This window comes from Zonotrichia albicollis, chromosome 12 (genome assembly GCF_047830755.1).
Source record: "Zonotrichia albicollis isolate bZonAlb1 chromosome 12, bZonAlb1.hap1, whole genome shotgun sequence".
Classification (NCBI taxonomy): domain Eukaryota; kingdom Metazoa; phylum Chordata; class Aves; order Passeriformes; family Passerellidae; genus Zonotrichia; species Zonotrichia albicollis.
Genome location: NC_133830.1, coordinates 15967133 through 15985694, shown reverse-complemented (window position 1 = coordinate 15985694; position 18562 = coordinate 15967133). Strand labels below are relative to the sequence as shown.

General features: G+C 46.3%; 1 protein-coding gene across 1 annotated transcript; it reads right to left on the bottom strand.

Moving 5' to 3' along the window:
• Positions 1–397: 397 nt before the first annotated feature.
• LOC102072345 (high mobility group protein HMG-I/HMG-Y-like) lies at positions 398–17561 on the bottom strand. The gene is made up of 6 exons (XM_005485520.3): positions 17286–17561; positions 9934–10144; positions 9260–9376; positions 8784–8831; positions 6922–7012; positions 398–3969 (listed from the first exon to the last, which is right to left on the bottom strand). The coding sequence occupies exons 2-6, from the start codon at positions 10021–10023 to the stop codon at positions 3884–3886; spliced, it is 432 nt and encodes a 143-aa protein (XP_005485577.2). The 5' UTR covers positions 10024–10144; positions 17286–17561; the 3' UTR covers positions 398–3883.
• Positions 17562–18562: the final 1001 nt, after the last annotated feature.

Here is an 18562-nt window from a genome sequence, read left to right as displayed (position 1 = left end):
TGCCTCAGCCCAGTGTGTGTGCCCTTCTCCCAGTTCTGTGCGCTGCAGTGCAACAACAAACACACCTACACAGGACTGCTCCTGAACCACTCTCCCTGTGATGGCAGGCTTTGTCCTGTGATGACTGCCCTTAAGAGTAAAGAAGTGCAGATAATAAGACTAAAAGAATATTATGGGTAATTGCTGGGCTCATATTCTTTTAGTTCCATAGCGCCTCCTCTCACAGTTCTCAGATGTATAATTTAGCAGAAGCATTATGATGTAATTTAATTCAAGTGTTTCTGTGTTTTAAAGCATTGAAATATAATTAAACTATTTACATGAAAGTCTAGTGTGATTGTCTTTTTCTCCTGTAATTTGCCATTTCCCACAGGAACTGCTGGAGTGTTACCCCAGTATCTGCTGGTAATTTGTGTGCGGTGAATTCCCTTGCTCTTTCAAAAACTGAACTCCATGTGAAAAACTTGGAAGGGGAAGCTCTGTGGGGGTCAAAGTTTAGTGTTCTACAGCACAGAAACTCAGATCCCTTCAGAAAGGCTTGCTGGAGAAGTCAGGAGGGCAGGAGCTTCCAGCTGCCAGTCCTGGGCATCCAGAGCACAAAAAGAAATCCCAACTTACCCTTAAGATGAATTCCTGTACAAACCAGGGGTTCATCAGCTCACCTGCAACTCTGCCCACACTGAGGGGAACAGAATATGATGACATTGTTGATATATTTCAGATTTGCTCCATCCTCATCTGGCCCACAGCCCCAAAACAGTTAGGAAAGCTGTCAGATGAACTCAAGAGGCAGCGCACAGGCAGAGAATTAATTGTATTTAAAGCTAAATAGCTGTATAGCCCACAGAACCATGTGGGGGAGAAACAGACTTGACTGTGGAGACTTCTGGGTGTACATGTGAAGCAAAACTGGCTTGTGTTCCAATCAAGCCTCCAAGACACACAAAAGAATGGAATCAGGGCCCCACATTTGGGCTTAGGAGGGGCTGTCTGATTTTCTCCATGTGTGATTCCTCATGCTTATTATTTCTGGTTTTCACATCAATCTGGGGCTGCTCCTGAATGACCAAATTTTTGTTTATAATCCCCAAAAGTCCAGGTCAAGAGACACTCACCTTATCCAGCCATGTGTGTGCTGAGGGTGCTGCACAAGGAGGAGGCAAAGCAGGAGCCTGAGGGGCATTTGTTTAAGACCTTTATTTAAACTTCAAGGCTAATTTGCAAGTTGCCAACACTCTCTATGCCTTCACCAAAACCATTTATGGGAAACTTCCAAACTTTGCTAGACAACAAACCTCAGTCACCTCCTGTGGTTTACCAACTGTAATGACCTCTTATTTTTGGCCAAGTCAGACCAAAACTGCCTGAGCTTAAAAACACTTGACATGCACTTGCTTAGAGGTAGGTTTGTCTACACAGAAAAGGTAATTAATTGGGAAATAAAAACATTTATAATTTCAAAAAAGACAATCCAAGTGATCCAGTGTGAAATCCCAGTTCCCTGCAGATGTCTGGAATTCTGCCCACCTTTCATAGGCAATGACTTCCATTCTAATTCTCTGTGTAAACATGGAAGCTGAAGTTATGAACTGGGGTTTCAACTACACACAGAAGAACTCCTAAAAGAGTGGAATTCTGTTTGTTCTCCTCCAGCACTTGCATTTTTATGGAAACAAGTTCTTTTCTGGGGTTTTTCAGCAGACTGGTAAGAGGTAGCAAAGACTAGATTTTCATTTTTTTTTTTTAATTTTATGAAGTACTTAGCATGCACTTCCCAGCAGAATACTGCTGACCTAAAGCAGATGGATTTACTGTCTGGCCAAGGCAGTGTGCACCCCTATTCCATGCCACCAGCTGAGAAAGGACTGACTGATGTCACAGGAAGAGCTTGAGTCTCTTACAGATGTAATCCCTAATCCATTTAGAAGCTGAAGTTACAGTCTCACACCGCAACAGCTACTGCTGTCAGGTAGCAGGGGTTAATTAAACAGGCAGTACAGCCTGCAAACAGAGTACTGAACCTGCCAAGTCAACTGAAAATCAGGCACAGAAGTTGGTAAAATATATTGGTCCGCTACTGGAGGAGCCTTTGAATGCAGATATGAACTGCAGCTGAACTTGGGAGTGCACTGAAGAGCAGCAGAATTCAGGGGAGCTGCACCTTCTCATGTCCCCATCAACAGTACGGATTCACTTGTGTCATGTCCCACCCAGAGTTATCCCCACAGCAGGAGCTGGGGGTCAAACTCCCTGTATCTGGCAGCACAGCTCATCCTACAGCACAGGATTTAGGTCAGTCCCTGTGATCTAATCCATTTAGTCCTAGATTTCTCTGCTATTTGCTAGTGGAGGCACAAAGATTATCTGTGATGCAGTTTTGTGCTGTGACCACCAAGCTCCATCCACAAGAGAGTACCCTTAGGGCAAAGCAGATACCACAGAGAATTAGGACTAGGACTCTCATCACTACTAAGCAGAATTAATGGGATCGGGATTCATCAGTGCTAAACTGGATGGACAGGACAAAATGACCCAAAAGGAAAAAAAAACCACTTTTCGCCTATTATCTCTGCAATCAGCCCTTCTTAATTCTGCATACATTTTCTGGTGTTAAATAAATACTTGCCAAGGGAACAGAACTCTGATGAAAAGATAATAAATGAGTTCAATATATACAGCCATTTCATGGGCTTCTGCTATGCACCACCATAAATTTAAAGCCAATTATGTTCTGTTTAAATATTTAACACTGTAAAGCTAGCCAATTTTACATCCTGTCAGAGATAATTGAAATACCCACTTTGTCCCTTTAATAGGCAGGCAGAACATCCAGGAGATGGAAAATACCACCGGGATTTCACTATGTGCAACTGGATATTGGAAATACCCTCAATTCCTCAGAATTTAACAGCTCTGACACCAAAAGCACAAATCTGCAAACAGTGTGAAACAGAGCAGCCAGTAACAATCTCAAACCAACTGGCTACTGCTGTCTCCCAAAACTGAACTATCAGCAGCTTTTATTTGCATAGTTGTGACACTAGAGGACCCCACACACGCATGTTAGGGACTGAATTTAAACTAATTTAAATTGAATCCCCAGGCTCTGCAAGGAAGCAACTTTTTAACTGGCTCTTTACAGACACTCCTTTGAAGAGATGAAATCCAGTGGCTGTGACTAAGCTTGTAAGCACTGTGCACTTGGAGCTGCTATCAAACATGGGGGGAGAGCCACCAGGCCAGAAGAAGTTATAGGAGAAGGCCCTGAGCTGATCACTTTAAGATAAAAATTTCAGAATCAATCCCCAAGATATCAGGGTGCAAACTTTCCTCTAAAGCATGGAATGTATGGCCACTGGAACAGCAGTGCAGGGCAAGCTGGAAATGCCATGAAGGTTTTTTGTTCTGAAATAGTCAAGAAAGGACTCAAAGGCTGTCTTTCAGATACAGTCCCTATGGGAAACACAGCAAAACTTAACTCCTGGCACTGCTCCATCAGCCTGCCAGAGGTGATATGGCAGACAAGCTCAGCCATTAGCTGTGTAAATAGATTTCCTTTCCTGTATCTGAATTGCTGAGTCAACTTCTGTTGAAGTACTGTTCTCTGTGGCAGGGCAAGGCACAGGGTTATCCAAGTATTTAAAAGAGAAATTATTATACTCGCAGAAGATACACTACAAACTCTAAAAGGCATCTCTCCAACAAGGCAATTTGCCATTTCTTCCCCTAAATCCTTGTTTGGATGTTTGGGGTAAGCAAGTCCACAGGCAACAGGAGAGAGCTTGGCTACAATTATCACAAATGAAGAATCTGAAATACAACATTAAAAGTCCTGTTTGCTTTCCACTCCTCTGGCTTCAGCAAGACACAAACAGGTGGGACACTACTGAGCTGCAGCAGGGATGTTACTCAGACATCTCCTGAGACCAGTGGTTTTGCCAGGCCTGGAGCCGTCTTTTCCAGTGATGTCTAAAGGAAAGATCACAGGAGACAGAGGGTTAGAGCTTTGGGTCCAGGAGCCCTGCTGCCCAGTGCCCCTTACAGAGTGCCTCTTACAAGGCTGAGAGGTGACAAGGACCCACTCCCCAACAACCAGAAGTTTTCACAACAACATTCCCATTGCTCTTGTACCAGCTCCAGGCTGAATGGAGCTCCTGACACAAATGGCTTCCCTGGCAGCAGAGCTCAGCATGAGGCTACTGAGGGCCCAGAAGTGACAGTCTGTGTCACATGGTCTGGTTTCTGCTCTGCAAACACTCATCAACCACCTCTGCTGACAGCAATTATGTGTTTCCTTGAATCCTCATGAGACACCAAGTACCCAAGTGCCCTACCCACTATAAACACCAGGGAAATAGATGTGCACAATGTCTGGAAATGGTGTGAGTGGGGAGTATTTTTGGCTACACAGGCTTGCTGTGATCTGTGCCTCACCCCTGGCTTTCAGGAGACCTGAGCTGACCACTGGGGCAACAGAGGAAACAAAGGAGACAAAGCTTGTGTGAAGAAGAAAGCAGGGATAGCAAAATATACAAAAAGGAGCAAGATTCCAAGGCTGTGTCTGGGCTTTGCACTGGCTCCTGGAAATTCTACCATAAAGCAACCTCTTTTTCCCTCACACCTAGAGTCCATTAGCCAAGAACAAGTTATTAAGACAAACCACATCTGCCACTGTGGCTTAGGAGCCTATGAAATGAGATTCATCAATCCTTCAGTAATGGTACTCACAGAAAAAACCCAAATGCTTCTTGACCCAGAAAAACAGAAATGTTTATGCTGGAGTTGTGACTGGCAGCATCTACAGGCAGCAACACAACTGAGCCTGATCCACGAACAAACTCCTGCCTGCTCTTGGATAACCCAGAGTGCCCCATAAGCAGTGCCTTGGGAAAAGCAGAGCTAGATCCCCAGGCAAAAGCCATGGGAATAAAAACCAGCAGGCTTTAAAGCAGTTCTCTGCCCCAGTGGAGGCTTGCAAAGCTTGCATATTTCTAATGCACCTCTTGCTGCATATCTTGATTTTCTCCATAACAGACTGAGAGACAGAGTCAGTGTTTATTTCAGCAATTCAGATGAATGCAGCAGACACAAAGCTCAGGGCAGATCTCTTTCCCATATGGAGTTTTGTGCAGTGTACAACCTGCAGGATGGGCAAGCATTTGAACCCTCCCATCCCCTCCCTGGTGCAGCACCTCAAAAATCCTCATCTGGAAGGGGGAAAAAAAACCCACCAAAGCTCTCAGTGGCCAAAGCTCTGGCTGTGTCTATAGAAGATCATTATGAGATCACAGGCTCCTGCTAACAAGTCTCAGAGCAGTAGCCTCCTGCATGAGTAGCACAAAATCTTGCAGGGATATAATACCCCACAGAATGGGTTAATCCAGAAGCTACCTGTGTGTAAGCTGCTGCTACAGCTGCACTGTGCTTGCACACAAGCCCCAGGATCCACAGTTTCCAGTAAACCAGAACAGCATTCTCCTTTCCAGTCAGAAGTTTTAAGCCAGGATTACCACTCCATCTCAAGCTCCTGAGCAAATAACAACTTAAGACCTTTTCCAGAGGATTGCCTGGTTTCATACTGTACACGCTTATCCTCAGTGATTTCCTGGTCGTTTTTGTTCTCCCAGAAGTGCAGACGCTCCCCACGAGCAGAAGTCCCCTGTCGGCTGGGCTGCACTATCATCCCTGCACGGCCCCTCCAGCGACCGCAGCATCCGCTGCTCCTGTCCCAGCTGCCGCTGCCTCCCTGCCGCAGCAGGGAAGCGGATTCTCCTGCGCTGCCGCGGGCCCCGCTCGCACCGGCAGCAGCAGGAACGGCCCCGCCGGCTGCGGTTTAGGGCGAGGTTTCACTGTCCCAGAGGCGGCCGGGCCCGCCGGAGGTGAGCTCATCCCCCTGAGCTGCGGCCCCGCTGATGTCAGCGCTCGGCTCCGTGGCAGGAAGCGATACGGGAACAGAGCCCCAGAGGAAACTGAATTGAGCAACTGAGGTTAACTCCTCTGGCATTTCAGCATGCGGCATTTCCAGGGACTTTCTAAGAACCCGGGCTGGGCTGGGCTGCACACCAAAGGCAGGAGGGAGCAGCTGTGCTGCCACATGGCAAAGCAGGCAACATCTGCCTCCCCTGGGCTCCTGGTCCCTTCTCCCCCCAGGGAAAACATTTCATCAAGAGCTTCCTACAAGGCTCTCTGAAGGCAGGACACAGATGCACTCACGTTTTCCTGGAATCTACCTCAAACAGTCCTGAATGGTATAGAGTCAGATTTTGTATTTTTGCAGGGCTCAGGTGCGGTTTGGGCTCTGGGTGGTGCATCTGTACATTCCTACAACAGCAATAACAGTTATCTGGCATCTTATCTCAGAGATGAGATAAACTGGAGCCTTCCACAGAAACTGGCCGGTGCCATCACTGTCTGTGCTGCTGAGGCACCTCTGCCAGTGCCAGCCACTGCCAGGGAGCTCTGCCTTACAGTACAAGCCAGGAAGGAGAGACAAAGAACATCCAGGAAACATTCTGGAGTTAATCCAGGGTACTAAAATGTCCCAAATACCAAGGGATCTTCTATTCATAAAGTTTCTCAAGTAAAGCAAGACATGAACAATAAACTATTTTCACTTTTTACACACCAGCCAGACAATTTCACTGAGCTGTACCCGTAGCAGTGATCAGAACCTCAGATAATGTGAGTTCTTGGAAAGACAGACAGATTTTCTTCCCTTCCTTTTCTTCTACCTCCACTTCTGCTGAATTAGTCACAACTGAATTAGATGGAAGGAATGTGCCTGGAAGCCTTCCAACTGCTCCTCTGTTTATAGGATTTACCAGGAAGACTACAGCCAGAGCTTTGTGGGTAAGTGCATGGTTTGCCAGAGCATGGCTCTACTGTTTAGTCTCATGTAATTATGATTATCTAATTTCAAACCTTGTGCGGCTGGTGCCGAGTTCAAATTCAAGTCATTGCTTTCCAGAGGATTTCCTTCCTGAGACTCTCCCTCTTGGACCACTGCTTGAGGCTACAAAGAAAAAACACCAAAAATAAACAAGCCCCCCCCATGCAAAATTAGGTATGGAAAGACAAAACTGCAAATATAAAAAGTAGGTGGATTATTATTTAAACAAGACTCTGCAGCCCTGACAGCACATCCATCTGCCACCAACTCCTACATCCAACCATAGGCAAGAATACACAACAGGGCATGCAGTGTCCCCACACATTCACAAGTCTCTGAATACTTGTCAGAATCCACAGTAAACAACCCCAGTATCAGCCTTGTGAGACACAGCCCAACACTTCGAAAAAATCTGCCCATTATGCAGTTGTGGAGATCTTTTTTCATCAAGAATATTTTCTATATTTCAGGTTCTGTCCCTGTCTTGACCAGCTAAACATTTTTTCTATTGACAGTTAAAACCAAAATTATTGTTCATTTCTTCTGCTTTGGTTTTGCCCCCCAAAAATTCTTCAGCTGTTTAATTCTGAACTGAAACATCAGAATCCTTCACTAACCAAAGTTAAAACGACACATTTTGAAATGTTAAAAGCTCCTGCTTGTCTTTGAGATTTGTCAGGCCACAAATGACACCAGCAGAACTTACTGGGTAAGGTTTTGCTCTGTAAGACACAGCCACTTCTGCCTCTGATTATTTTCCATAGAGCTTGAGGATCCCAGTTTGCACAGCTGGTTGCTTTAAGCACTGGTAACACAGGCTTCCCCAGTCAGTGCATTTAAATTACATAAGATAAATGGGCTTGGGGAAAGCAATGGGCTTTGAGCAAGTGCAGTGTGCTAAACTAGACTGTTACCTTCTCACCTGGACTGCAGAGAATGAACAAATGTATGCAACAGGTCCCTTGTCTGGGACGTTCTGCACAGGGTTAGCAAACAGCTTCCCCCTATCCAGGAAATATCTGCATGCAAGGTCACTGCCACATCAGAAAACACTTGTGATCTCTCCCATATCCTGGCACTTCCTGGCTGGTGAACATTTCCCTCCAAGCCTTCTGCATGGCCCTCTCAGGCTGCTCTGTCCCTCTGGTTCTGCTGAGCCAGAAGTGTTCCTTTCCCTCCTGAGCACCCCTGTGCCACCACAGCTGTACAACAAACCTATGCATTCCTGCAGCAAGTGCACAGCTTGCGTTTGGATCTAGCAATTTTTATGACGCACACTAAATAATGGTTTGTGGCTGTTGTGGAGGTTTTTAATCACTCCTAATGACAGGTAACATACCATGAGTAGTTCACAGGACTGAATATCCTTATTGATTAAAAGCTTTTGTCTTGTTTTTACACCTGAAATGTTTTCTTCTTAGCTAATGATTCTTACTAATCCTTTGTTGCATAAAAGAGTCTCCTGCTGACAGGACTCAAAGTTTTTCCACTCATGAAATTTCTCTTTTAGCTAAAAGTCAAGTTTCTTCTTTTGAGACAAATTGACATGCTAAGCAATCACTTCAGTCTTTCAAGTCTCCTGGGAAAACAACCCCTCCCTCTAAAAAAGGATGGAATCTCTGGCCTGACATTCCAAGCCTAAGAAAGTGCTATACTGTGGAAGTCTGGTATGTATTGAATTAACTACAGCATCTCCCCTGGGCTCTCAGAATTCTTCAGTAGCTGAATCTTGGAGGCCATCAGGAAGACAGTCAGAGCTTCCCTAATTATTTCCAGGCTACCAAAGCTCAAAGAATGTTGTGACAGACACAGAGTCTGAGAAGGGCAAACACAGCAGCAAGTTCCCCAGGATCTGTGCCTGGAGAAGAGGGAAAGGACTGAACACTGTACTCACCCACTTGCGGGGCCTCCCTCTTCGCCTCTTGCCAGCAGGAGGTTCTGCCTTTATTGAAAACAAAGGGGGAATATTGTCAGCTCTCAGATTTGCTGGGTATTGTGAGCAAACCACTGAACATGGCCAAGGTGACCTCTATATAAAAGGTCTTGTCTCACAAGTAGCAGAAAAAGCAAAAGCTGGGGATAGAAGACAGTTGAGGAGGAAACACCTGTCTGACTGCACTGGTGGTGATTATTGGGCAGTGGTGGAGGAGAAACACTGGGAGGAAACTGCTGAACAGGCAGTGGCAACACAGGAAGGCAGGGAGGTGAGTAAGGACTAAAACCACAATAACTGATTTGTCCAACAGTGGTAATTAAAGCTGAGCTGAATTAGGGGCAACTTTCACTATTTTTAAGCTAAGAGAAACATCCCTGCTGGTCTCTGGCAGTGCTTCTCTCCTCTGTAAATGAGTATAAGCCATTTCCTCTCACCGTTCCTCCAGTTAGAGCAGTCATTTTCTTGCTTCCTTTTGGCCTTCCTCGTGGTTTCTTCACTGGCTGTGGTTCCTCAGCATCCTGTGGGATAATAGCTGTGTTTCCACCATCCTCCTGGGATAAAAGGAGAAAACCATTTAAATTGTTTCAGGGATCATCCTGCTTATGTTCTCTCATTCTGGTTGGTCTTGGACTGTCTTACCCCACTAAGAGCACCCAGACCCCTAAATAGCTGGTTGTCTCTGCTTTTCCAGCTGGGAGGTGCATTAGAAGATGATCAGCAATACTCCTACCTCTTTATGTCTTTTGGGCTGGGGAAATGAGTAAGTTCCAAGAACTCTGGCCAAGGGACCTTGCCTGTTCTATCCAATTACTGGCATAGAAACAGAGGGTGATGACACATGAAAGTCTCCAGGCTAGAACAGAGACCTGGCCAGCCCCTCTCACACATGTCCTGGCTGAACTGTCACTGCCTGTCACATCAGAGTTGCCTCTGAGGACAGGAGCTGAGATTTCCCAGGGTGCAGATCCTGCTGCTGTCCTGGGTAGCCCCAGCATTTACCCCAGAACACCTCTCCTCCCCTTGTCCTTGTGAGCAAGCAGCTTCCCAGGGCTGCCTGCAGATCCCATCGGGCTACTGCCATGGCATCCTCTTGAGATGATGTTCTCACCTGTGGCTGCTTCTTTGGTCTCCCCCTCTTTCTCTTCAGGCCCTGGGACAGTGTGGATGAGATGGGATTCTCTGCCCCCTCACTGCTCATGTTGGCACTCTCCACTGTTAGCAGATTATAATCCAACAGGTTCTTTTTCCTGGACTGGGAAAGAAAACTTGTCTCCTCTTTTTTGCTTTATCTTGTTATGGATTCTCCTCTACCTGCAAGGCTGAAATGAGAAAGAATCAGGCATGGAAGCTTGCTATTGTTTTCATCAGCTGCAAGAGTTCATGACCCAGCAGACATCTGGGAGCATACCTGGTTCTAGAATATCTACAGAGCACATTCTCTTACCTAGCCTATTCCTCAGCTTTCTGAGACTTTTATCCAAAGGAACTGAATTGCTCCAGGCATGGACTATGCTGGTACCTGCATCTACCTTTCCCTGTTTAATCTGAATCAAAAGAGACAATGTCTGCAGCTCTCTAAACTCCACTCTTTGGAGGCTTCCTCCAAAAAGGAAGGAGGTAGGAGATAAAGTGGTGGTGAGTTATAAATGCACCAGTCAAGGGCAAAGCTTCCTTTGGAGCTCCTATACCGTCAAATATCAAAGCTAATCCTGAGACCAAAATTTACAGCTAACAGAGCCTTACATGAGAATGCTTAAGAGAACAAGTCCCAGGGTACAAATTCTAAGAAGTCTATTCTAAGAAGTCTGGCTCTGGAGCTGCCCCTCAAGAGTTTGTTCTTAGTCACTGATTGAACAGGCACTGTCTGGAGAGATGGCCTGACCCCATTCACTGCACCCAGCCCTTGGTCTTACATGAAGCTCACTGTTTTCTACAGGACAACACAAGCCCCTAGACCTGGGTATTGGTAGGATTTGAGCGCTGGCTTATCTGCTGGAAGTCTGAATCAGCAGGCTTGTCAGCCTCCTCCCTGGCCCCAAGCTCTGCTTAGTGCCTGCTGTGGCTGGAATGAGCCCTGATCCAAATTGTTTGCTCTAAGAAATAACCAAGATCCTGAGCTGTTGAGAGTACACAGGAAACCAGTGACATTCCTTGCTTCTGCTGGAGGTTTCTCCTCTAGCACATCTGCCAGAGAAGGTGGAGGTCTGACTGCAAGCCTGGACAGCCTCACATCCCAAAGAAGGAAGAGGAAGGGAGACCTTGACCAGAACCTCAGCAGAAACCTCAATCCCAGGCACATTAGGACATGTGGGGGTCACTGAAGTTTTGCTTGTGTGTGGAGTCAAAACCTAGCCAAGGATCTGAGTCCACTTACAGCACTTCCAGACCTTGGCCTTCCTTTCCTTCTTGCACACAAGGGAGGGCTCAAGGAGATGGGAGAGGATGAGGAGGCTGAGCTCAGGTGGACAGAGGCCAGCAGTGCTGGCTGAATCCTCCTTCGTCAGTAGTTATCACAAAACACCCAGCTGAGAATAGTGCAGTTAGGAAAGCAGCACCATTTATTGCTTAGGAAAGCAGGAGTATCTAGATGAATCATTCATTTCTACATTCTCTGCTAAACCATCACCTGAGAATTTTTTTTTTTGCAACTGTTCACTTTACCTGTTTTACTACTTCTTTTCCACCTGCTAAATGAAAGATAACAACAGCAAGCAGAAAGAGCTCTTTGCCCCACTGGCCTTGAGCACTGCTGAGTCCCCAGGTCCCTCCAGCAGGCTCTACCCGAGGCAATAAAGGCAGCAGTAAAGGCACAGCTGCACCATGTAGAAGAGTGTGACTTTTTTGTTCAAAATAATGCTGGAGGGCAGTAGCTGGGCTCAGTTCCAGCTCATGCATGAGCAGCCCTACCAAGAGAACTCCCTGGATGTCCCTTTGTGCACACAGTTGGGCCCCAGCTCACAGGTGCTGCTGCACACTCAGCTTTTCTATCAAACCCTCTGATCAGAGGGTGATGAAAAGACTACAGCTCAGGTCTCTGAGTTCAGGCTGCATCTGGAGGAGAGGCAGTTAGGGGAATAAAAAAAAAGTTCCTTTCTACTGGCAAGCCATGCACAGTTGCCACCAAGACCCTGAGAGACAAGCATGAAACACTTGCAGTCTCTCTCAGAGAAGAGCTGTACTTTTACAGACACAGTTTTGTAGTTAGATCAGATGTTCAACCTGCAAAGAAGAGAGGACCTTAACTGAGGATGGCAACAAATATTCTGCCCTCTGGCCAGGTACAGTTCCTTGAGCCTGCATTTTCTGGTCAGAACTGGGGCTCAAATGGGCTGGTGCCAGCACCTGGAGTTGGCTGAGGCAGGAGGGGCTCACTGAGGCTCTGGACTGCCCTAGGAGGAGAGAAACCCTTGTGCCTCTTCCCAAAGGCAGGTCTAAGCCAGGCCCAGCTCATGTCACACACATCTGCTCCTGGATGAGCCCAGTGTGCTGCAAAGGTGGCTTGAAGCCTCCAGAGCCTGAGCCTTCCCTCAGCTGACAGTGGAAAGGGAACAGATATGGCCATAGGAACGGACAAGTGTGAAAGTGCTGTCCAGGCCAGATCCCTGAGCAGAGATTACAGCTGCTTATCTGGAGGAGGCTGTGCTGATAGGAGGGTGGAGTTCAACGTTTTCATTCTATTTTTCAGTCTCAGCTTGCATGTCCTCCTTGGTCACCACAGGCTGGACATGCAGCAGCTGACAGTGTCACTGACAGATGCAGCAAGGGAACTTCCAACCTTCACTCCACATCCTGACACAATGTGCACAGTTGTGACAGACACTGAAGCCATTGCCCTTGCTGACACAACCTCCCTCAAGAGTTCACTGTAACTGACACCTGCATGGAATCCAAATTTTGCATGTCATTATTCAAGCAACCACAGTGCACAGAATTAATTTTTCCCCAGATACAAAGAAAGCCAGTTCTTGCACAATGACTTTTTGCTAAACCTTACCAAACTAATACACTCTACAATTCCTTTAACATATCTGGCCACCTTTCTACAGGCAGGACTGCAGAAGACAAATGCCAGAGACTGCCAGGAGACAGCAGTTGCTTTGTACATCTCTCTTCCACCTTCCCATCACCCACCCAAGGCACATCCTTCTCAAAGCCTGGTGTGAACAGAAAAACACACAAGCAAAATTATACAAGCATCAGTCCTTAGGGCTTTTGTCACCTTTACATGACTCAAGCAAGACACAGACAAAGCAAAATCACCCACTGCAATTTTATTTCAAATTTCTCAACAACTTTCCATGTATACATATAAACCTCCAGACCAATTCTGAGTCACACTGTACAGCAAAAGCCAAGTACACCTTCCAGGGTCACTGCATTCCCTGCTGGGATTGGAGCCAGCAGGGCTAAAGCCTACACTGTGTCCACAAGGACACAAGATCTGAAAAACCTATCCAAATGTCTGTGGGCCTTAGATCACCTTTATGTCAGCCATATACACAACTTTACAAATGGCACAGGATGTGGATGCATGATTTTGGCAGAATTGAGACCTCTGTGTTGCAGAGACAGCACCTAAAAGAAAGCCTCACGTCCCAGATGCATTCCCAGGCACCTGGCAGAGGGCAGGGAATCCTCACAGTCATAGTACTTTACACCTGATTTAAGTCCTAAGTTGTACAAAGCCAGTTTTTCTCATACCACAAATTCTCAGGGAAGAAAAGCTCCTCCTGGGGGCAATGCAGTTGTAGCCTAACACAGTATTGAACCGTGTTCTTGAGGGACTTTTCCCTTTCCGTAGACTACAGAGGAAGCCTTGGGGATGAGGCTGTTGACTTGGGCAGGTAAATTAAAGAGGGCAGAACTCCTCCCTGTTTGTTTCCTCAGTGAGGTTACATTTTGGGCTATGTCCTACAGGCACAGTATGACACAGGGATACTTGAGACATTGCACTGAACCTCCCAAACCATGTGTGTGATTCACCACCAGAAACGCTGCTTCGGCTGCAGTGCTCACTTACAAAATAAAATCTTGCAAAGCCTTTTACAAAGCATAATTAGAGTGTGATTGTAAGAGACCCTGCATTATAGCCTTAACTTCTCATTTTATTACAGAGACAGTAATAGCTCAACTCCCCCTTAGCAGCACAGCACCACTGTGCTGCTGTCATGTGTGACAGCAAACCCAGGGGAGCTTCACTGGCTCCATCAAGATGGTCACTCTATTTCCTCTGGTAAAAAGATGGAGGGAAAAATCTGGCCCAAGCCCTGCATCAAGCAGAGGAGGATAAAAGACTTTGCTAGTCAAGGCATCTAAAGAAGAGCCAGGCAGAGAGAAAACTCTCATTCCAAAAACTGCAGCAATAACAATCTGCGCTCGTATTACAAGAAATTACTTTCACCTTCCGAGAAATCAAACGCTCACATCTTCTCAGATCTCGCAGTAGATCAAGATATAACACAGCTCATTGCAGCTCCCCATGGACAGTTCTACCAGAAAAGCAGGATAGCCACGCACTGGAACAGCTCCCTTGGGAAAGTACAGTGGCAGTAACACTCTGGCAAACGCGCCTTTTGTGCCAGACTTTTCTGTAAAAAGAGGAACTTATGAGCTACTAAATCAGGTTTGTGGCAACAGAAGGTAACTGCCACTGTCTCATAAATCGTTTCTCAAAATCATAACTAACCTCTCTAGGTGATTTCCCTGACTACTTTGAGTGGCTAAGTCTAAAGCTTCTTTGATCTCATGCTTAAAAGAAAGTCTCCTAGCTCCTTGCCAGTTAGTTTGTTTTTTTTTAATGAGCAACTTATTGTCACCTGTTCGTGCATCACCAAGTCCTTTAGCAGCAATATTTCTCTCTCCTCCATTTTTAAACTGTACCGGATTACACATCTCCCTCAGCTTGCCTGGCGGAATAAACCAGCACATTTGGTTCTTGGATGTCATTGTATCTCCTGATCATTTTGGTTGTCATTTGTACCCCTTCCAATCTGACCTCAACACTGTGAGTATGATAAAGATGCGTACTCAAAACTATTTGCAGTGAGGACAGCCTGACTAACTTAACTTAACTTCACATGAATCTGAGAAGCATGGGCTGAGCAACACTTCAGTGGGGAAGATTCAGTTCTTGTGTAACGTTAATAGCACTGGCTTCCAAAATGATTCAACCAGCAAGCTATTCCACGACCTCCAGCATATCCTGACTGATAAAATACCCAGGTCAGAACACAGAAACTATTTAAATTTACAGAGGACAAAAAATACAGGAACCATAAGGGCTTCCATGCTTCACATGAGCTCTAGAGACTTGCTCAAGGTCTGGATGAGAGTTTCTGTAGCTCAACAGAGCTACATTTCACACTTTGTTATGGACTCCTCTGCACCACCCCAATCAAAGTGCCCTTGTGTGTCTCCATGCACAAACTGGTGTGTAGCTCCCTGACTGCTGAGCTACCCTGCAGATGGGGCTGAGGGCAAAGAGCCCAAGCAAGGCCAAAGGCCATCCTGCTTGGGGCTGCTCTGACACAGCCAGCAAAGGAGACAAGGCTGGGACAGGAGCTTATGGAATAATGACCTATCTACCAGAAAACCAGGTCTAGGAGCTTTTTATTTTTTTTTTTAAACATTAGAGACATGCACAGATACTTGGGAAAAGGGCTGATGATTACTGAGTTTCAAGCAATGATGTGAACAGGAACAGGCTCTGTTTCCTCTTTCCCAACTCCTCAATGCCGAGCATCAGCACAACATCAAGGCACTGCAAGAGCTCTCTTGAATGAGCCTTGCTTGATGCACTGTCTGCCAGCTTCTCTTTGTCCAGATATCTAGGCCAGTTATTGCTCTGAGAGACACCATGTTCACCTTAATCTATACCCCATCTAGTCATAGAAATACCACCATGGTTCTGCAGTAGTTAGCCTAAAGTATTCCCTCAGTATTCCCTAAAGTATTCTTCCTCAGGAAAGGGAGGCTTTGCACTGGCCTGGGCAATGAGTCAAGCCCCACATACAGTCCTGGCTGTGCTGAGGTCCTGTTCAGTCCACATGCACAGCACTTTCCCTGAACGTTACCACAGAATTCCACAGTGAAGGGTTCAACCTCAATCCTACCTCAGCATCATCAGCTTCTAAACCCTATCAAAGCTCCAGGCTTCCTATGGTCAGACAGGCAAAACAAGGAGGCAGTTAACCATCCCAGGGAGCCATGGAAAAGCACTGTGGGGATACCAAGACTAGAAAGGAAGAGAGATCTAGAATCTCTTTCTGACTCTGAACTTGGCAAGTCATGTAATCTTTCTACGCTTCACATTTTCTCTCTATAAGATTATGGAATAGCACTGAAGTATTAATACTTCCCTCAACCTGGGGTGGAGGGATTGAGGATTACGTAATTCCTTTTTTGCACAGTGACACAAAGAACCCCCAGCAGCAGAGACCCGAGCAAGGCATCATTAGAGGAATGCACGAGCAGCCTCCCCCATGTCGAGCTCGGGAGCACAAAGGAGAGACTGCAGCAACTGAAGAAATACAGCTCAGGATTAGCCACATCCTGCTGAGCAGCAGAACACACCCTCACCCCCTTTCCCCAGGAAGCTGACGGCTCGTGGCACCAGTTTGGCCCAAAGCTGCCCAGTGGAGTTCCCTGCCCTGGGAACCCGGCACAGAGCATTTGAGTGGGAGCTGGCTTCCCCAGAGGCACACAGCACTTCCCACCACTCCCAAACCCCAGCAGGCAGGGGACAAGGCTCAGCTCACTGCCTCTATCCAAGGAAACCTTGTACCAGACCCAGGATCCCAAGTCTTGAGGCCTGGGGTCTGAAACACATGCTATTCATACTCAGGACACTTGCAGCACTTCTCCCAAAATGATCAAGCCAGATCAGTGAGACTCCTGTGTGGACTGTAGACTCCCTAGCACTGCATATTACAAGCCTGGTTGAATTCTCCCTCAAGGAATTTGTCCAAAGACCCAACTGTTAGCCAAAGAACTCTTTCTGATCTTAAAGTCTCTGTCCAGACACTTTCATCAAAAAAGCAAGCACCCCAAGCACTGCAGAGTTAAATCGGTGGAGAAAAACCCAACAGTATATACAGGAAAATAACAGGAAAAGCAGAAATCTGTGTCTACTAAGAATTTAAAAATCAGAGTTATTTGATTTGAGATAGCATCGAGCCTTTTTCCTCTACAGAGTATCTTGTACAGCTCCACTACTGACATCTGCAAAACACTGTCCACTTGTGCAAAGCCAGGAAATGGCTCTCTGCACTTCCTGCCAAGGATTGGCATTGTGGCACCTGGCATGGGGATGTATGAGGCAGCAAATTCTGTACCTCAGACTACTTGAAAGATTTTCCCAATTACCAACCTGCAATTCACTAATCCCCACACCTTAATAAACCCCAGCATCTCGCAGATGGGCTCTTTCAGATGACGCCGTAAGAAAGGAACAAGATTTACCTGTTGAGAAGTTGGGCAGCGCCGCTTGACTCAGCCCCAGCAGTGAGGGCAGGGGAGAGAGAGAGAGCGAGCTATCCAGCAGCTGGGAGCCCCTGCAGTGGTGAGAGGCAGCTACCCCAGGTCTCTGCACACACTCATCTCAGGAGCCTCAGCGAGCCCAGCGCCGTGGGTTGCGCTCCCAGTGTGCGCTATGGAACCAGCGCTGCCGGAGATCTCCGGAGATGGCAGCCCTGAGCAGTGACTGACAGCGAAACCCAGCTCCCCTCGACACGCCTGGCATCACACACTGAACACAACCACCAAGAAAAATCCCCAACCAGACCACTTACACCAGCCAGCTTCCACGGATTGGCCGGGTAACTGAAAATAAGGCTGGTTTCCAAAAGTGAAATGAATGATCAGAATAAAGGGGACAGATTATTCATGTACTTCCCTCCTTACAAATGCTAGAGAGAACCATGCTGACCTTGTTTTATGAAAGAAACAAAACCACACCAAAACAAAAACCCCAAATGGGCAGCCCCAGGAAGGCTTGTGATGATAAAGTGGTTATTAATCTGAGTGCAAAATGTGCTCAGGGCATTTACTTTAAGCCACAAATAAAAATGGGAAGCTGAGTTCAGTTAAGCATAAACATATTTAGAAAGGAGATGTTGCACAGCTCTAAGTTAGGCATTTTGTATTAGTTCTGTGAACAGCCATTAGATCTCACAAAAGTCCCCAAAAGTATTTTGCCAAGGAAAACACAGACTTTTCACGAGTCCCTTGACATATTCAAGACACCTATATTGGGTTTTTTTGGCACACCACCATTAGCAAAACTATAGACTTCAAATACCTCAATCTGTACCTGCACAAAACCCATTGCAGTATCTTAGAGACACAATCTGAGGCTTTTCTTTATGTCAAGTAGTAAATTGCTTACAGTGACAGTACCACTGAATAAATTGAAGACAATTTTTTTTTTCCTCAGAGTCATCCACACAAAAGGTTTGCATCACTTGAGCTCCTCAGTAACTTCTCTAAATCTAAATATGGCACTTAAATAATTTACTGCAGTCTGGAACAATGCTGATCTTGACCTTATAAACAGGGAATGATCTCCTGGTTAAAGGTGTTGACAGGGGCTCTGGAAATGTGTCCAGTCCCTGGGGCTGCCTCGTGCTTTCCCTGAGACCTCAGGAATGGCACCTTTGCTCTGTACTCCACTTCCCACATGTAAAGGGGGGATAACAAACCAGGTAACATCTGGCTTATTTAGACAATATTTCCTTTGG

What these genes read in the sequence shown, in the direction of transcription:
- LOC102072345 (XM_005485520.3), bottom strand. Translation starts at nt 10,023, where the DNA reads ATGAGCAGTGAGGGGGCAGAGAATCCCATCTCATCCACACTGTCCCAG. An exon ending in GACCAAAGAAGCAGCCACAG is followed by an intron (nt 9,377 to 9,933) that starts GTGAGAACATCA and finishes CTTTTATCCCAG; the next exon opens with GAGGATGGTGGAAACACAGC. An exon ending in GAGGGAGGCCCCGCAAGTGG is followed by an intron (nt 7,013 to 8,783) that starts GTGAGTACAGTG and finishes TTTTCTTTGTAG; the next exon opens with CCTCAAGCAGTGGTCCAAGA.